Consider the following 16,624-nt stretch of genomic DNA (forward strand, 5'->3'; position numbering starts at 1 on the left):
TTGCTGTTTTATAACAAAGGATAATTTTAATTAATTATCTTAATTACTTTGTAATTTATTTATTATAGTGCTGGGGATTGAACACAGGGGTTATTTTACCTCTGAGGTAACCCCCCAGACCTATTTTATGTTATATTTGGAAACAGGGTCTCACTAAGTTGCTGAGAACCTCACTAAGTAGCTGAGGCTGGCTTCGAACCTGTGATTCTTCTGTCTCCGCCTCCCAAGGACTGGGGTTACAAGTGTGCGCCACCACGCCAGCTGCCCATTTTTATTTTGAAGCAGGATCTCCTTAATTTGCCGAGGAGAGCGCCCATCCGTGGTTGGCACTGAATACATCTCTGCTGTAAAAAACACGCAAAGGCTACGTCCTTGGACACTGCCAATTTGAGGGGTTGCCGTGCACATCCGTGCAGGTCAGGTTTTATAGGGAACCGTGCAAATAATAATAGTGGACAGCATCTGACATTTATCCTTGTAACAAAGCTATGAGGAAAAATTATAGACCCATTTTTACAACTTGCTCAAGACAGGGATTGCACGAAGGAGATACTCCAGTAGCTGAGCGTTTAACCACCACAGCTAGGGGCCATGAGCGAGGATGTAAACACAAGGGGCATGGAATGAAGTTCTAGGGGAGGCAGAGGATCAAGACAGAGGTATGGGACAGAGTGATCGGTGGATAATACAGTCCGGCACAGAGGTCCTTTGGGATACTGAACCCATCGCTGGAGAGACTGGAGTGCCACTGAGTGTTACTAGGGTGGGGCATTCAGAGAGAGGGGATGCTGGCGGACGCTGGTATGGGGGATGCTGGTGGAGTTGGGGCATCTGTGGGGCTCAGAAGCATGCGGATGAACCATTTCTGAGGATCTGAAGTTAGCTGTGGAGTCACTTAGAGGCACATAGGATGTTGCCAGGGGAGAAGATTCTTTCTGGGCATAAGAGATTTTCAAGATGTAACATCTCAGGTGTCTAGAACCCTCTCAACTGCAAAACATACAGGACCTAGAATACTGGCAGTGAATAAATATCTGGTGCCTGCATGCCTGTAATTCCCATCCTTGGGAGGCTAACATAGGAAGATCACAGGTTTGAGGCCAGCCTCAGCAACTTCGTGAAACCCTATTTCAAAATTTAAAAAAATAAAAAGGGCTGGGGGTTTGGTGTGAAGGTAAAAGGCCCCTGGGCTCAATCTCCAGTACAAAAAAAAAAAAAAAAAAAAAAAAAAAAGATGGCTAGGGGATGCCAACCAGGAAGATCCTTTGACTGACAGGGGATACGGTTAAGAAAGGCTAATGGAGGGTGTATTCATTTCGAGTCACCCCTCCATGCCAGTCTGGTATGGAGCTGTATTTCTATTTTCTGTATTTCTATCTTTCTAATAAACTTCTTTAAATCTAAGGATGTCACCACAAACACCACACACAGATGTCTATCTGGGCTTACGGTAGCCATGGTGATACTTTGGGGGGACCTGGGCATTGTGGGAGTTGGACAATTCAGGGGTGCTCTGGGAGACCTCAGGCTGGCATCCAGTGAAATGTGACAGGTCGGCTGGAACTGAACACTTCGAGACCATGAATCACTGGTTCAAATGGAGACTTAGGGAAGGAGGGACAAAAAAGTCTGAACAAGCAAAACAAGGAGGGCGTGGTGGCGGGGAGGAGGCCAGCAAAGAGCCCAACTTTATTGCCTGCCCCCGGTCCATTTCTGCTCCCCCGTTTTGTATTTTCGGATTGTTCCGTGGATCCATCGGATGTATTTCGAGACTCGGGTGTAGACGCCAGGCCGGTTGGGCTGCCCACACGGGAAGTCTCCCCAGGAGATGATGCCGTGAAGTGTGCCATTGCACACCAAGGGGCCCCCGGAGTCGCCCTGGGGAGAGAGAAGCCGGGTCTTGTCCGTGCCAAGCGAAGGCAGGGATGGAGGGAGAGATGGAGACGGCAGAGAGAGGGAGTCAGAGGCAGACGAAGACAGTGAGAAACGGAGAAGATGCATCGGGGGGAACAGAGGTGCAAATGGACCCTGGGAGTCGGGCGTGGTGGTGCATGCCTGGAACCCCAGTACTTGGGAGTCTGAGATCGAGCATCACGGGTTCAAGGCCAGCCCCAGCAACTTAGTGAGGCCTTGTGTGTGTGTGGTTTTTTTTTCTGTTTTGTTTTCCAGTGCTGGGGATTGAACCCAAGGAAATTCTACCTCCAAGCCACACATACCCCTAGCCCCTATTTTTTTTTTTTTATTTTGAAAAGAGTCTCGCTAAGTTGCAGAGGACTTCACAAAGTAGATGAGGCTGGTCTTGAACCCATGACCCTCCTTTTCAGCCTCCCAAGTTCTAGGATTACAAGCATGTACCACTGGGCCTGGCTGTGAAGCCCTATTTAAAAACAAAACAAAACAGAACTTTTTAAAAGGGCTGGGAATCAGAGGTAGAACTCTCCTGAGTTCAATCCCTAGATAGTACAAAGGGGAAAAAAAAAAAGGAATTAAAAAGAAAAAGAAATACAAAAATCCTGAGACAGAGAGACAGAGAGACAGAGACAGACAGAGAGACAGAGACAGACAGAGAGAGAAACAGAGACAGAGAGGCACTGACTGACTTCTGTGTTTCTCTATTTCTTAGTCTCATTAAAAGTGGTGACAGTTTGTGCTCATCTTGGTATCTCGGTTCCCTGGCACCAAGTCCCACTTGCATTTCCCTCTGCTCCACTCTGCATTATGGTTCCTCTGTGCCATCTTACTGTTAGGGGAATGCATCCCCATCTGCACTTCTACTTCTATGTGCACCCAGGCAGACATTACTAATCGAGCAAGGCACACATCAATTCACGATTACCCAAACTCAGTATCAGAAGGCTCTCTATTGGTCCGTCCATCCATTCATCCACCCATTCATCCATCCATCCATCCATCCATCCATCCTTCCATCCATCCATACTGGAAATTGAACCCAGGGGCATTCTACCTCCAAGACCCCCCCCCCCAGCACTTTATCTATTTATTTTTATTTTGGAGCAGGGTCTCACTAAGTTGCTGAGGCTGGTCTCAAACCTGCCATCCTCCTGCCTTAGCCTCTCAAGTACTAGGATTACAGGTATATGCCACTGCAACTGGTTGTAGGTTGTTTTCTGCCCATGTTTTTCTTATTTTAGTAATAGCCTCCTGATTTTTTTCATTTGGAGAATTGCCCCTGCTGCTCTCAATTCATGCCACCAGTCCTCACTCCTTCTTGACCCCCATGGATAGTCATATGCCCCAGAGATTCTCAGAGCCCAGACCAGAGTGATGGTTCAAGACCCATGACTGAGGTCAACCTTGTGATTATTATGCCCAAAACATTTGTAGAAACCATTCGAAAGAAGGTGTTCTCTCTTTCCAATAGGATTCGTAGAGGACAGGGTATATGCCCTAAACTGCCAAATGTGATGGCGCATGCCTATAATCCCAGTACTTGGGAGGCTGAGACAGGAGGATCACAGGTTCAAGATCAGCCTCAGCACTTAGTGAGCCCCTCTGCAATTTAACAAGACTCTGTTTCCAATTAAAAAAAAAAACAAAAAAAAACTGAGGGTGTAGCTTGGAGGTAAAAATGACCCTGAGTTCAATCCCCAGTACAAAAACAAACAAACAAAAAAAGCTGGGGTATAGCTTGAAAGTAAAATGCCTCTGGATTCGCTCTCCAATACAAAAGGAGGAGGAGGAGGAGGAGGAAGAGGAGGAGGAGGAGGAGGAGGAGGAAGAGGAGGAGAAAAATTATAAGCCCAAAGTTGCTGGGGACATCTCTCTCCATTGCAGGGGAAGAACTTAGCTGAGGAAGCCCAAACAGAAGAACAAAGTGGGGTTCAAGAGAGGCAAAGTTCCTATGTGATTTGCATACCTGGATCCCGCTGTGCCTGAAACCATCCCCTCTGGATTTTCAATGACCAAATCCAGGGTTGTTGTTTTTTTTTTTTTTTTTTTTTTTTTTTTTTTTTTTTTAATGTGTTCTGCTCAAGCCAGTTGGGGATGGGTTTCTATCACTTGCAACAGAAAGAATCCCAACCTTCACACGGTATCACGTGGGAAGCGAGGCAGCCAATCAGTCAGAGCCAAAGCTTAAGCCGGATTCTATTTGCGTCTCTGGGTACCCCTTTCCATCCTGACACCCTCAGAGTAGAGGACACCTTGTTTTACAAAGGCCGCAGACACTTGCTCCCCACTCCTGCCCAGCATCCACCCTGCACGGGGCCCCACACCCAGGCCCAGGCCTCACCTCGCAGGAATCCTTGCCGCCCTCGGTGCTGCCTGCGCACAGCATGTTGGCGGTGACTTTCCCGGGGTACACCTGGCGGCACTCCTCGTCGGAGCGCAGCTGGAGGTTGACACATTGCAGGGTTTGGGGGTAACTCACTGGGGGGGGAGAGAGAAGGTCTGAGCGTCTGTCCTGGATGGGCGACGGGATTAGAGTTGGAGAGGCGAAGAATCGGGAGGAAGTTGAGATGGCAAGAGGAGGATGGGAGAGGTGTCTAAGGAAAGGGACCCAAGAGGCAGAAATGTGGGAAGGAGGGGTAGAGGGAAGGATCGGAGGGCTGGGGCCAGCGACTGAGAAAGAAAGCTGGAGAGAGGAAGCTGGAGGGAGCGGGAAGGCAGGGACGGAAGGCAGAGCTGGGGGGGGGGGCGAGGCTGGGAAGAGACACTGGGCACCCGGAGGAGACACCGGAGACACCGAGGCCAGGTGGAGCGCTGGAGAAGGCCAAAGAGAGGCACAGGGCCTCGCTGATATTTGATGCCTACACAACTTACATATAGAAGATATATTTATGTATATCTTAGTACACTTAATACGTACACACTTATTACTATATCAACTATATTTTGTAAATTCTAAAAACATATTAAACCATAACATATATACTGTAAAAATACATACACATTGTGTATTTGCAATTTAAATGTACTATCAATTACAAAACACATCTATAACATATAATGTACATGTACTTAAATATATCTTATAATTTATACATATAGAGTGTGTGTGTGTGTGTGTGTGTGTGTGTGTGTGTATGTTACTGGGGATTGAACCCAGGGGCATTCTACCTCTGAGCTACATCCCCAACCCTATTTTTTATTCTTTATTTTGATACAGGGTCTCACTAAGTTGCAGAGGGCCTCACTAAGTAGCTGAGGCTGGCCGTGAACTCGAGATCCTCCTGTCTCAGCCTCCCAAGTACTGGGATTATGATTGTGCACCACTACACCAGGCACCCCCAGTCTTTTTTTTTTTTTTTTTTTTTTTTTTTTGGTGGTACTGGGGTTCCTGGAAGCCCTTCTACCTCCGGGCTACACTCCCAGACCTATTTTTACATTTTTATTTGGAAACAGGGTCTCCTAAGCCAGTGCGTGCGGCTGGCTTTGAACCTGCGCGGTCCTCCTGTCTCTGCCTCCCAAGAGTGGGGATTACAAGCATGTGCCACCACGCCCGGCTACCACCAGTCTTTTTTATGTTTTTGTTTTGAAACAGAATCTTGCTAGGTTGGTGAGAATCACACTACAAACTGAGACTGACCTTGAATCCAGGACCCTCCTGTCTTAGCCTCCCAAGTACTGGGATCACAGGCACTAGTCACCATGTCCAGCTGCCTTTTAAAATTTATTTATTTTTAATTCTTTGGTATTGAGTATCGAATCCAGGGGGAATTTTACCTCTGAGCTCCACCCTTAGTCCTATTTATTTATTTATTTATTTATTTATTTATTTATTTATTTTGTGGTACTGGGCGTGGAACCCAGAGGCCTTCTACCTCTGGGCTTTACTCCCAGACCTATTTTATATTTTTTTTTTGGAAACTGGGTCTCACTAAGTAGCTGAGGCTGGCTTTGAACCTGTGCAATCCTCCTGTCTCATCCTCCCAAGTGCGGGGATTACAAGCGTGCGCCACCACGCCTGGCTTCTTTTTATTTTGAAACAGGTTTTCACTGAGTTGCTAAGGATCTGGCTAAATTGTGGAGGTTGGCCTCGAACTTGCAATCCTCCTGTCTCTGGGATTACAGACGTGTGCCACCACACCCAGCGCTCGCTCTCTCTCTCTCTCTCTCTCTCTCTCTCTCTCTCTCTCTCTCTCTCATCTATCTAATATATATATATATATATTATGTATATCGTATATCTCTATAATATATATATAATATATATCTTATGCAGAGATGATCTATCTCTTTATGTTTCTCTATAGAGGGCTCCTGCTCTGCCCTTCCCGCCCATTCCTCTTCAGTCTCCCCAGCTATTCCCAGGCTGCCAGTGTGGTACATACCCTGGGGGCTGGTGGTGGTGCCCCAGCCGGACACCTTGCAGCAGGTGCCAGGGGGCAGGCAGTCCTCATGGGAAAGCGGCAAGGTGCGAATGCGGCCCGACAGCGGGACGGGGGACTGGAGTTCCAGAAGCATGATGTCGTGGTCATGGTTCAGGTGGGTGAGGCTGGCGTGATATTCGGGGTAGGGGATGGAGCGGACCACCTCCCTCACCTGCTCGCCGGTCTCCACATGCCCCAGGGCATGCTTGCCCAGGTAAACCCTGTACCCACTGTGGGCGTAGGAAGAGGAGTGGTTAGGGAAGGGGATGAGCCCATCTCCATCCCCATCCCAGCCCTGGCTACTTCCATCCCCAGCCTAACCCGTCCCCCATCCTATATCCTTGGCTCCAAGCAAATCTCTCTCCCCACCTTCAACTCCTATCTCGTCCCAACCTTTGACCCTGTTCCCATATTCCCCATATCTCTACTCCCAACTTTATCCTTACCCCCAAGCCCGTTCCCATCTCCAACCTCATCCATGTTAAACCACGGCCCCAGTCCCCTCCTCCTCCGTGGCACGCTCCGGGGCCCACGTACTCTTTCCTACAGTGCGCCGCGGTGAGGACCCATTTGGGATGTACCAGAACTCCCCCGCAGAGGAGCCGCCCGTCCACCAGCAGGGCTGCCTGCCACGGCTGAGAGTGGGGGAGGCAGGTGTAGCCACCTAAGAGGACCCCGTTGGTTCCGTTGATGCCCTTGAGGATCTTGGAGGACTCCCGGGAGATGCCTGGGGAAGAAGGGAAATTGTTAGAGTCAGGGCCGGGGGTGAGGAGGTGGCCAGGGGTGTGGGAGTCAGATCAGAGCTCTGGGTGACCAAAGCTGATCAGTTATTTATTTCTTTTATTTCTTTCCTTCTTTCTTTCTTTCTCTTTAAAATTTTTTATTGGTGCATTATATTCATACAACATATTGGGTCTTTCTTTCTTTCTTTCTTTCTTTCTTTCCTTCTCCCTTCCTTTCCTTCTTTCTTTCTTCCTTTCTTCCTTTCTTCTTCAATACTGGGGATGGAACCCAGGGGCATTCTACCTCTGAGCTACACCCCCGGCCCTATTTTTTAATTCTTTATTTTGAAACAGGGTCTCACTGAGTTGCAAAGGGCCTCACTAAGTAGTAGCTGAGGTTGTCCGTGAACCGTGATCCACCATCCTGTTTTGGCCTCCGCAGTGCTGGGATTACAAGTGGGCACCACCATGCCCAGCTTGTTCATTTATTTTCTGGCCTCTGGGAGTTCCTGTTTCTTATGGAGTGTAGGGAAGGTGGGGCAAATATTTCTTTTCTCTAAAAGTGCCCAGCTGTCCAGCGGGGACCGAGAGAAGAGTTCATGGGGTAAGGATGCTTCTGATAGGTCAGCAGAAGGCTCCATTTTCTCTATCATTCCTCCATGGGGATGAATTTCAGAAGGTGGAGATGAATGACAGCCACCTAAGAGAACCATCCCTCCCATCCCTCCATCTGCTCTTCCATCCATCCTTTCTTCCACCAATTCACCTCTTTCTTCCTTCCAAACGGGGGCCTGCTTCTAACCCTGGTAGCTAACAGACATCTGTTTCTCTTTTGCCCTCTCCCTTTTCTTTGTCCCTTGTCATCAAACAACATGTTCTTGTCCATTTACTAAGAGAAGGTGACCTGGCACCCGTGGATCTGCACAAGAACTGACTCTAGGGAGACTCAGACATGAGCTGTACCCCTTCTGATAAACACCACTGAAGAAAGACTTGGCCAGCAGAGCTGAATAAGAACGGACTCAAGGAAGACTCGAATCATGAACTATGTCCCTTCGGGTGAGACATCAGCATGGCCCTGAAGAGCTAACGTGTATGGGGAGGGATGGAACCCAGGGATATTCTACCTCTGAGCTACACGCCCAGCTCTATTCTATTCTTTTTTAATTTTGAAACAGGGTCTTACTAAGTTGCGGAGGGTCTCACTGAGTTTCTGAGGCTGGTCTTGAACCTGTGAATCCTCCTGTCTCAGCCTCCCAAGGACCAGGGTTACAAGTGTGCACCACCGCGCACGAGCTAACTCTTAAAAAGGGCTTGATTTCCTTTGTTCAGAGAAAACCCAGGGCTTGTTCCTGAATGCCGATGGTCACTGGTTTCTCCGATTTGTTGGCAAATCAATAAATCTCTTTCCTTCTTCCCAAAGGCTTGTCCCATTTGGGAGTTCTGGTACATCCCAAATGGGTCCTCACCGCGGCGCACTGTAGGAAAGAGTACGTGGGCCCCGGAGCGTGCCACGGAGGAGGAGGGGACTGGGGCCGTGGTTTAACATGGATGAGGTTGGAGATGGGAACGGGCTTGGGGGTAAGGATAAAGTTGGGAGTAGAAATTTGATTCTGCAAACCGGAGCAGGCACCAGGATTCAGTAACACTTCCATCCTGCCTTCATTCATCCATCCATTCATCCTTCCTTCCTTCCATCCATTCACCCATCCATCCATCTTTCTGTACATCCATCCATCCATCCTTCTTTCATCCCTTCCTTCCTTCTTTCCTTCCTTCCTTCCTTCCTTCCTTCCTTCCTTCCTTCCCTCCCTCCCCCCTCCCTCCCTCCTTCCTTCCTTCCTCCCACCCATCCTTTCAACACATATTTACTAGGTGGCTCTAGTTAGACTTTACATACCACCCACAGGCTAACCACACCCAAATTTACATCTCCATCTCTGAACTCTTTCTCCAAGCTGGAAACCCAAATGCCATCCACCTGAACGCCTTACACGCCTCTTAAATCTTGTATCCTCGACTTGATTTTTCTCAATCAAAACTGCTCCTTCCAGTCGTTGCCACCTCTGAACTCAGCCCCAAACCCAGGCATCATCTTTGCTTCCTCTTTCCTTTGCCACTCACGACCAACAAGTCATGTTTGGTTTAATCTGCTAAATATCCACCCAGCTCCCTGCCGCCATCTTGGTCCGCGTCCTGTCTTCTCTTGCCTGGATGTCTACGACGACATGCGGAATGCTTCCAATTTAGCATCCCCTCTTTCCAATCTTCTCAGAGCAGCTAGGAATCCTCAAACAGGGCATGTCAGATGACGTTGTTCCTAGGCTTGACTTCCCTTAAAGTAGCCACAGACTCGCCAAGCTTTGCGGGACCTGCTCCCCCAGCTCTCACCCGTCTCTTCCTCAGCCCTTCCCGCTCTCCCGGCGGCTCATTGTGCACCTGTTCTTCAGAACACAGCAGACCTTAGACTTGCTATTTCCTCTTTCTGGATAGTTCTTTCTCTAGACCCATGCTGTTCAAGATGGTAGCCACTTGGCCACATGTGGCTCTTTAATTAAAATGAAATAAAAATTAAAGTCAGGCGTGGTGGCGCACGCTTGTAATTCCGGAACTTGGGAGGGAGGCTGAGACAGGAGGATCGCGCAGGTTCATAATCAACCTCAGCTAATTAGCGAGGCTCTCAGCAACTTAGTGAGACCCTGTTTCAAAATAAAATATTAAAGTGTGGCCCAAAGGTAGGATGTCCCTGGGTTCCATCCCCAGGTACACACACACACACACACACACACACACACACACACACACACACGAAATAAAAATTAAATTTAAAACTCATTTCTTCTGTGATGCCAACCACATTTCAGATGTTCAGTGGCCCAGAGTGGCCAGCAGCTACCATATTGAACGGTGCAGGCAGAGGACATGTAAACATCCTACCAGATGGTGTTCAGAAACTAAAAGTCAGATGCTTGGGTCCCTTTGATTTTCAGAACTCAGCTCAGATGTCGCCTCTTCAGAGAGGTCTTCTTAGGCACCTGGATGACTGCTGCCCTTTCTGAACCCCAGGCATTCCCAACGATACCCTCTACCTATTTTTTTTTTTTTTTTTTGCAGCACTAGGGATGGAATCCAGGGGCATTTGACCTCTGAGCTACACCCCCAGCCCTATTTCTTATTCTTTATTTTGAAACAGGGTCTCACCGAGTTGCAAAGAGCCTCATCAAGTAGCTGAGGCTGTCCGCGAACCACGATCCTCCTGTCTCAGCCTCCCCAATGCTGGGATGACAAGCCTGCGCCACCATGCCCTAACTGATTTTTTATCAGAACAATGATTACTATTCATTTCTCTTTACATTTGTTTGCATTTATGTTTCTCTTTAAAACTCTCTCCACCTTGACTATAAGCTCCATTGACAATAAGCACCTCGGCTACTTTATCCAGAGCTGTATCTCTAGGTCCTGGTAAAGTGCCTGGCACATCACAGATGGCTCAGTAAAGGAGTGGTCTGTGTGTCAGCCCCGGGCCTCCATCCAAGGCACAGCAGTGGGGCAGAGTCTAGTCCCTACCTGGCTGTTTCTTGCCATTTGACCTCATACAAGTCGCCCACCTCAGTTTTCCAAGATGTCCAGCGGGAAGAGTACATTTATCCCTTGGTATCCTTGGGAGATTGGTTCCAGGATCACTAACGATGCCTAAATCCGTGGGTGCTCAGATTCCTTATCGAAAGTGAGGTAGCCAGGTACAGTGACACGTGTCTGTAACTCCAGTACTTGGGAGGCTGAGACAGGACGATCTCAGGTGTGCGGCTAGCCTCAGCTACTTAGCGAGGCCCTTTGCAAAACATTGAGACCCTGTTTCACAAAAAAAGACGAAAATAGGGCTGGGGGTGTAGCTCGGAAGTAGAATGCCCCTGGGTTCCATACCCAGTATCACAATAAAAAGAAAAAAAAATTAAGGCTGGGGCTGGAGCTCAGAGATAGAGTATCCCTGGGTTGGGTTCAGTTCCCAGTAAAACACGCACGCACGCACGCACGCACGCACGCAGTATTTGCATATAACCTGTACATATACAGTTTAAATCATCTCTAGATAACTTGTGATACCTAATGAAATGCAAACACTATGTAAATAGTGGTTATACTAAATTGCCTAGGGGATAATGAGGAGAAGAAAAGTCTGTACGTGTTCAGTACACATGCGATTTTTTCCCTGATTATTTTCGACCTGCAGTGGGTGCTAGTAGCTGGCTGTAATGGTTCCTCCTGCCCTGGGCAGTTGTAGAGATTCGGCGGGGCTGAAGCACAGGAGCCGGTGCACAGAGGGTGTCCCTTGTTTATTATTAACTACAACACGGGGTCCCTTCTGCCCCTGGGAACTTTCACACCTAGCTAAGAAACATTGAGACTGGTCCTGTGGTTTTTTTTTTTTTTTTTTTTGGCTTTGGGTATTAAATCCTGGGATGTTCTATCTCTGAGATCCACTCTCAGCCATATTTTATTTTACTTATTTTGAAACAGGGTCTCACTTAGTTGCTGAGGGTGTCTCTAAGTTGTTGAGGCTGACTTTGAACTTGTGATCCTCCTGTCTCAGCCTCCTAAGATTATAAGCATGCACTAGCGTGACCCACCAGTCCTGTGGTTCTTAGAGTAAGGACAGGAGTCATGGGGGAGGAGGTAGAGGAACATCTTAGGTGGGATAGAAATGAGGCATAAACGACATTAAATGGCAAACTCAGAAACAGGGCCTCTTCTAGTTCTCTTTTTGATGCTGTTTTTGTTAAATATAAAAGTCTTGAGCAGGGCGTGGTGGCGCACGCTTGTAATCCCCGCGCTTGGGAGGCTGAGACAGGAGGATCGCACGGGTTCGAAGCCAGCCTCAGCTACTTAGTGAGGGTCTCAGCAACTTAGTGAAACCCTGTTTCCAAATAAAATATAAAAAAGGTCTGGGAGTATAGCCCGGAGGTAGAAAGCCTCTGGGTTCCACACCCAGTACCACCAAATAAAATAAAATAAAATAAAATAAAAGTCTCGTGATGGTGCTAATATAATTTTAACATCGCTCGAATCCTTACTAAGCTCATCTTACAATTCTTTTTTTTTTTTTCTAAACTGGGAATTGAACCCAGGGGCATGCTACTTTCGAGTTACACCCCTAACCCTATTTTATTTTGAAACAGGATCTCACTACATTGCTGAGGGCCTCACTAAAGTAGCTGAGGTTGGCCTCGAACCTGTGCTCCTCCTGTCTCAGCCTCCCAAGTCCTGGGATTACAAGTGTGTACCACCATGCCTGGCTAAAAAAATGTTATTCTCAATTTTTTTTTGTAGTACTGGGGATTGGACTCAGGAGCTCACATGTGCTAGGCAAGCACTCTATCACTCAGTTATGTCCCCAGCCCTTTTTATTTTACTTTTTTATTTATTTAAATTTTTTTTTGTATCGGGATTGAGAATCTCACTAATTGTTGAGGCTGTTCTGGAAACTGCAATTCTACTATCTCAGTCTCCCAAGCACAGGAATTACAGGCATGGGCCATTGTGCCTATATGGCTTCAATTTTACTTTTATTTTGATTTTTTGGTGGCACTATGGATGGAACCCAGGGGCATTCTACCTCCAACTACACCCTCAGCTTTATTTCTATTTTGGAACAAGGTCTCGCTAAATTGATGAGCGTATCACTAATTGCTGAGGCTGTCTTCAAACTTGTGATCCTTCTGTCTTAGCCTCTCAAGTACTGGGATTACAAATGTGTGCCACCATGTCCAGCCAATTTTGCTTTTTTTTTTTTTTTTCAGTACTGGGGATTGAACCTAAGGGCATTCTTACTCGGAGCTTCACCCCCAAACCCTATTTTAATCTTGATTTTGAAATAGTTCTCACTAAGTTGCAGAGGGTCTCACAAAAGTTCCCGAGGCTAGCCTCGAACCTGAGGATTCTTCTGTCTCAGCCTCTCAAGTTCTGATGCCTGGCTCTAATTTTACTTTTAAGGTTTGTTTTTACTAAAACAAACAAACAAATAAAAAGGAGTTGGCTTTAAGAAGTCCATTAGAAGTCCACTTGGTCTTCCATCCCTGGTGTCTTTCGGGTAAGCCCTTTCTCTCTTAAGTCTTGAGAATTCTAGTGGTGAAACTGGAGTCATGAAAGGGCACCTGCCTTATCAGGCAAGATGCAGCATGTGGGGCTCCACACCCAGAAGGGGCATGGGCCTGCGCCCTGGAGAGTGCCCAAAGGAAAGAAGCCGCCCCTCCTTCCCGCCAAGGAGGGTGCTTAGTGCCCGCAGACCCTCCTCCTCCAGGTCTCGGCTCAAGAGCCAGCTCTCGGGGAGGGCTTCCAGGCTACGAACCGTCAGGCCATCTGTAGTTTCTTAGCATGTCTCCTAAAGACTTCACCTCACCTCATGGTGGCAATTAATTATTTGCTAATTATTTGGATAGTTGTTTGAATAACGTCTGCAACCCTCCCAGCTCTGGGTACCAAGGAAGGGGAAGGGCCTGTGTCTCTGCTCATAGGGCACCCGGTAGAGTGCCTGGGGTTCCACAGCTATTCCTGGACTAACCCACTGAATGCTGTGAATGAGTTTTCAGGAGAACCTGGCTGCAAAGTCAAGGGACTAGGGTTTGGGGGTGAACGGAAGAGCCGACATGGTGGAGCACGCCTGTCATTTCAGTACTTGGAGGCTGAGACAGGAGGATCACAGGTTTGAGGCCAGCCCGAGCAATTTAGCAAGACCCTTAGCATCTAAGCAAGACCTTGCTTCAAAATAAAATAACAAGGAATAAAAAGAGCTGGGGGGGGGGTTAGAATGCCCTGGGGTTCGATTCCCAGTACCAAAATAAATAAGCAAAGTGGAAAAGGGAATCTGTGGGAATAGACGCTGAATGGGGCCAACCCCCAAGGCCTAAGGGAAAAACAAACTAGCAGAATCCTGGAAGGGGCGGAGAAGAGAGAGAGAAGGCTACCAAGGTAGGCACGCGGTGGCACTTTCGGAGTCCCTTCTCTCCCTCATTTCTCATCCGGGACAATCCCGGGAGGTCCCACTTTGCAGAAGAGGAACAGGAACAGAACCCATAAGCAACAGCCACGTTAGGCCCCAGAAAGCTCGCTCCAAGGAGCACCCCGGGGAGATGCTGGGCGCCGCTGAGGTCAGCGGCGAAGGCGCCGGGTCACTGGGCCGCCCCCCAGCGGGGAAACCAGGTCAGGCGGGGACAGCAGGAAGCCCGCGGGCGTCCCCGGCCCGGCCCCGAGTGGGCGGGGGCGGAGCTCGGCCCCCACGCCCCCGGCCCGCGCATACTTACCTCCTGACAGGGCCACGGTCAGGGCGGCGATGACGGCGGCCAGGGGCCGCATGGTGGCTGGGGTGGGGGTGGGGGCACAGGGCGGGCGGGGCCTGCGCGAGAAGCCAAGGGGGTGTTGGAAGCTGGCCGCGAGCCCCCACGTCTGAAGTCCTCCGCCGCCCGCCCTCTGGTCTCGGACCTCCCTGCCTCCCCTTCGCTCTGAAAGCCCTGAGCCGGGAAGCAACTCCATGTGTGGGGGGCCCGGGGGCCCCGGGCTCCCGCGGGCGCCCCTCCCTCCCCGCGCTGCGATCCCCCCTCCCGGGGCGCCTCGGCCCTGCTCCCCCCCCCCGACCCCATTCTGCCTCCCCCGGGCCGGGCCAGACCCCAGATTCCCTCCGGAGTTGGTCTGTCTGCGAGCTCCGCCCCGCGGCTGCATCCCCGCGGGGTACCCGGTATCCGCGCTTCCCGCATCCCGCGGGCTCGGGCTCCGGTCCCTGCAACCCCTCCTCCCCCACGCCCCCCATCGCCCGCCCCAGGCCACCCTACCTGCGTGAGGGGCCCTAACTGAAGACGCTCCGCCGCCGCCGGCCGCCTAGGACTTCAGCCCCGACCCATGGCTTTTAACCCCTGAACTCCCTCCCCCAGCTCGCTCCGCATTTCCCGGTGCAAGCTCCCCCTCTCCGGTCGTAGGCACCCCCCAGCCTGGGCTTGGCCCTCCGATGGGGCGGAGCTTCTGAGGACAAGCTGGGACCCAGATCTGGCCCCGCCCAGGCCGGGGTTGAACCCACTGTGAACTTTCCGGGAGCAGGACCCACGGAAGGGAAAGAGGAGAGCCCCTTCCACCCCTCCCCAAACCCCGGTCTCCAACTTCAACCCATCGCCCGCCCTATTTCCTGACCTCTTCCACCAGCCCATACTCTTCAAACACGTCGAAGGACCCTGAGATGGCCCGTGTCTAGCTCATTCCCAAGTCTAGTCCCGCCTTAAACTTACCCCCAGCCTATCCCTGGATCCCAACCCCACTGCCAGCCTCTCGTCCCCCTCTCCCCATCGAAACCAAGACATCAGATTGCAATTCCTAGCTTCGTCTCCCAGGCCTTCTTCTACTGAAATTCACAGGGAGGCCCGAATTTCGGCCGTGGCCCCCTCTGCCAGACGGACCACCTGTGTGAGGCCCAGGAAGGGAGGGAACCGGGAGTCATCAGCAGGTGGATAGAGAAGCCGGAACTTACTTGGGGCCAGGCATCCGGCCTGGGCAAGCAATTTTGGATAAACAGCCTTTTAGGAAACTTCAGATGGGGTGACAGGGTCCAGGAGAGGGAGGTGGCCAGGGAGAGGGCGCTGGGGCTGGGGTGGGCGGCAGAAAGAGGAAGAAGGAAGAGGTGTTGTTTAGGGAATGGGTAGGCGACTCCAGGAACTTGGCTGGGTGGGGCTGTGAGTTACGGCCCGCGGGTGGAGGGGGCAGGATTAGGGATTAAGAAGGACAGGGGTGGGGTCAGAATTTGGACCACAGCCAAGGATGGGGACCAGGCGAAGTCTGGAAAGAGAGAGCAGGCATTCTGTCATGAGGGGTAGAGGTGGATGGAGCGAGAGGTCACAGTCAAATTGCTGTGGTCCCTCCCGAAGGAGTTTAGATTTGGATGCAAGAATCAAATCTTGTATTAAAATCTACGTTCCCTCCCCCCAGCCCTATTTATTTTTTATTCTGAAAATGAGTCTTACAAAGTTGCCGAGGGTCTTGCTATGTTGTTGAGGCTGGTCTCAAACCTGTGATCCTTCTGTCCCAGCCTCCCAAGTACTGGGATTACTGGTGTGCACCGCTGCGCCAGGCTAAAAGATACCTTTTCCAAAGGGGCCTACCTATAAATCTCTAACAGTAAGAAAGTGAACATGTCAAAGACGTAATTTTTGACTCGTTAATAAATGACTAACCAATAACATGTTAGAAAGAACCACATCTATACATAGAGGCAGTGTGCAATGTTGAATTTACACACAGATACCAAATGGCTTATTCCACATGATGTGTGTGTGTGTGTGGGGGGGTAATTAATTGTACTTCCACCTGGCACAAATCATTTGCAATATTTGGGATGAGAATTATTCGCATTGCTATCAGCTACTGGCAATTCAAAGTTGTAAAGTAGCTCAAAGATAGTAAAAATAAATACATAAATACATAAATAAAATGCAGAGCTGAGTACAGAGATAGCCAGGCGTGTTGGCATATGCCTGTGATCCCAGTACATGGGAGGCTGAGACAGGAGGATTGAAGGTTTGAGGCCAGACTCAG

The 16,624-nt window shown here is 49.7% G+C and overlaps 1 protein-coding gene across 3 annotated transcripts; it reads right to left on the reverse strand.

Moving 5' to 3' along the window:
* Positions 1 to 1,689: 1,689 nt before the first annotated feature.
* Positions 1,690 to 14,404, reverse strand: LOC308267679 (kallikrein-13-like; the record flags this gene model as incomplete). 3 transcript variants are annotated; one of them, XM_080702550.1, is made up of 5 exons in its annotated part: positions 1,690 to 1,878; positions 4,253 to 4,389; positions 6,513 to 6,562; positions 6,870 to 7,059; positions 14,353 to 14,404. In XM_080702550.1, 5 exons carry the CDS (start codon positions 14,402 to 14,404, stop codon positions 1,690 to 1,692), a joined length of 618 nt encoding a protein of 205 aa, XP_080558676.1. The 3 variants fall into 3 exon arrangements, with proteins under 3 accessions (XP_080558676.1, XP_080558675.1, XP_080558677.1); XM_080702549.1 differs by having other exon boundaries at positions 6,294 to 6,562; XM_080702551.1 differs by lacking the exons at positions 6,513 to 6,562; positions 6,870 to 7,059.
* Positions 14,405 to 16,624: the final 2,220 nt, after the last annotated feature.

The sequence above is a fragment of the Muscardinus avellanarius genome, assembly GCF_963383645.1.
Source record: "Muscardinus avellanarius genome assembly, chromosome: 10".
Taxonomy (NCBI): domain Eukaryota; kingdom Metazoa; phylum Chordata; class Mammalia; order Rodentia; family Gliridae; genus Muscardinus; species Muscardinus avellanarius.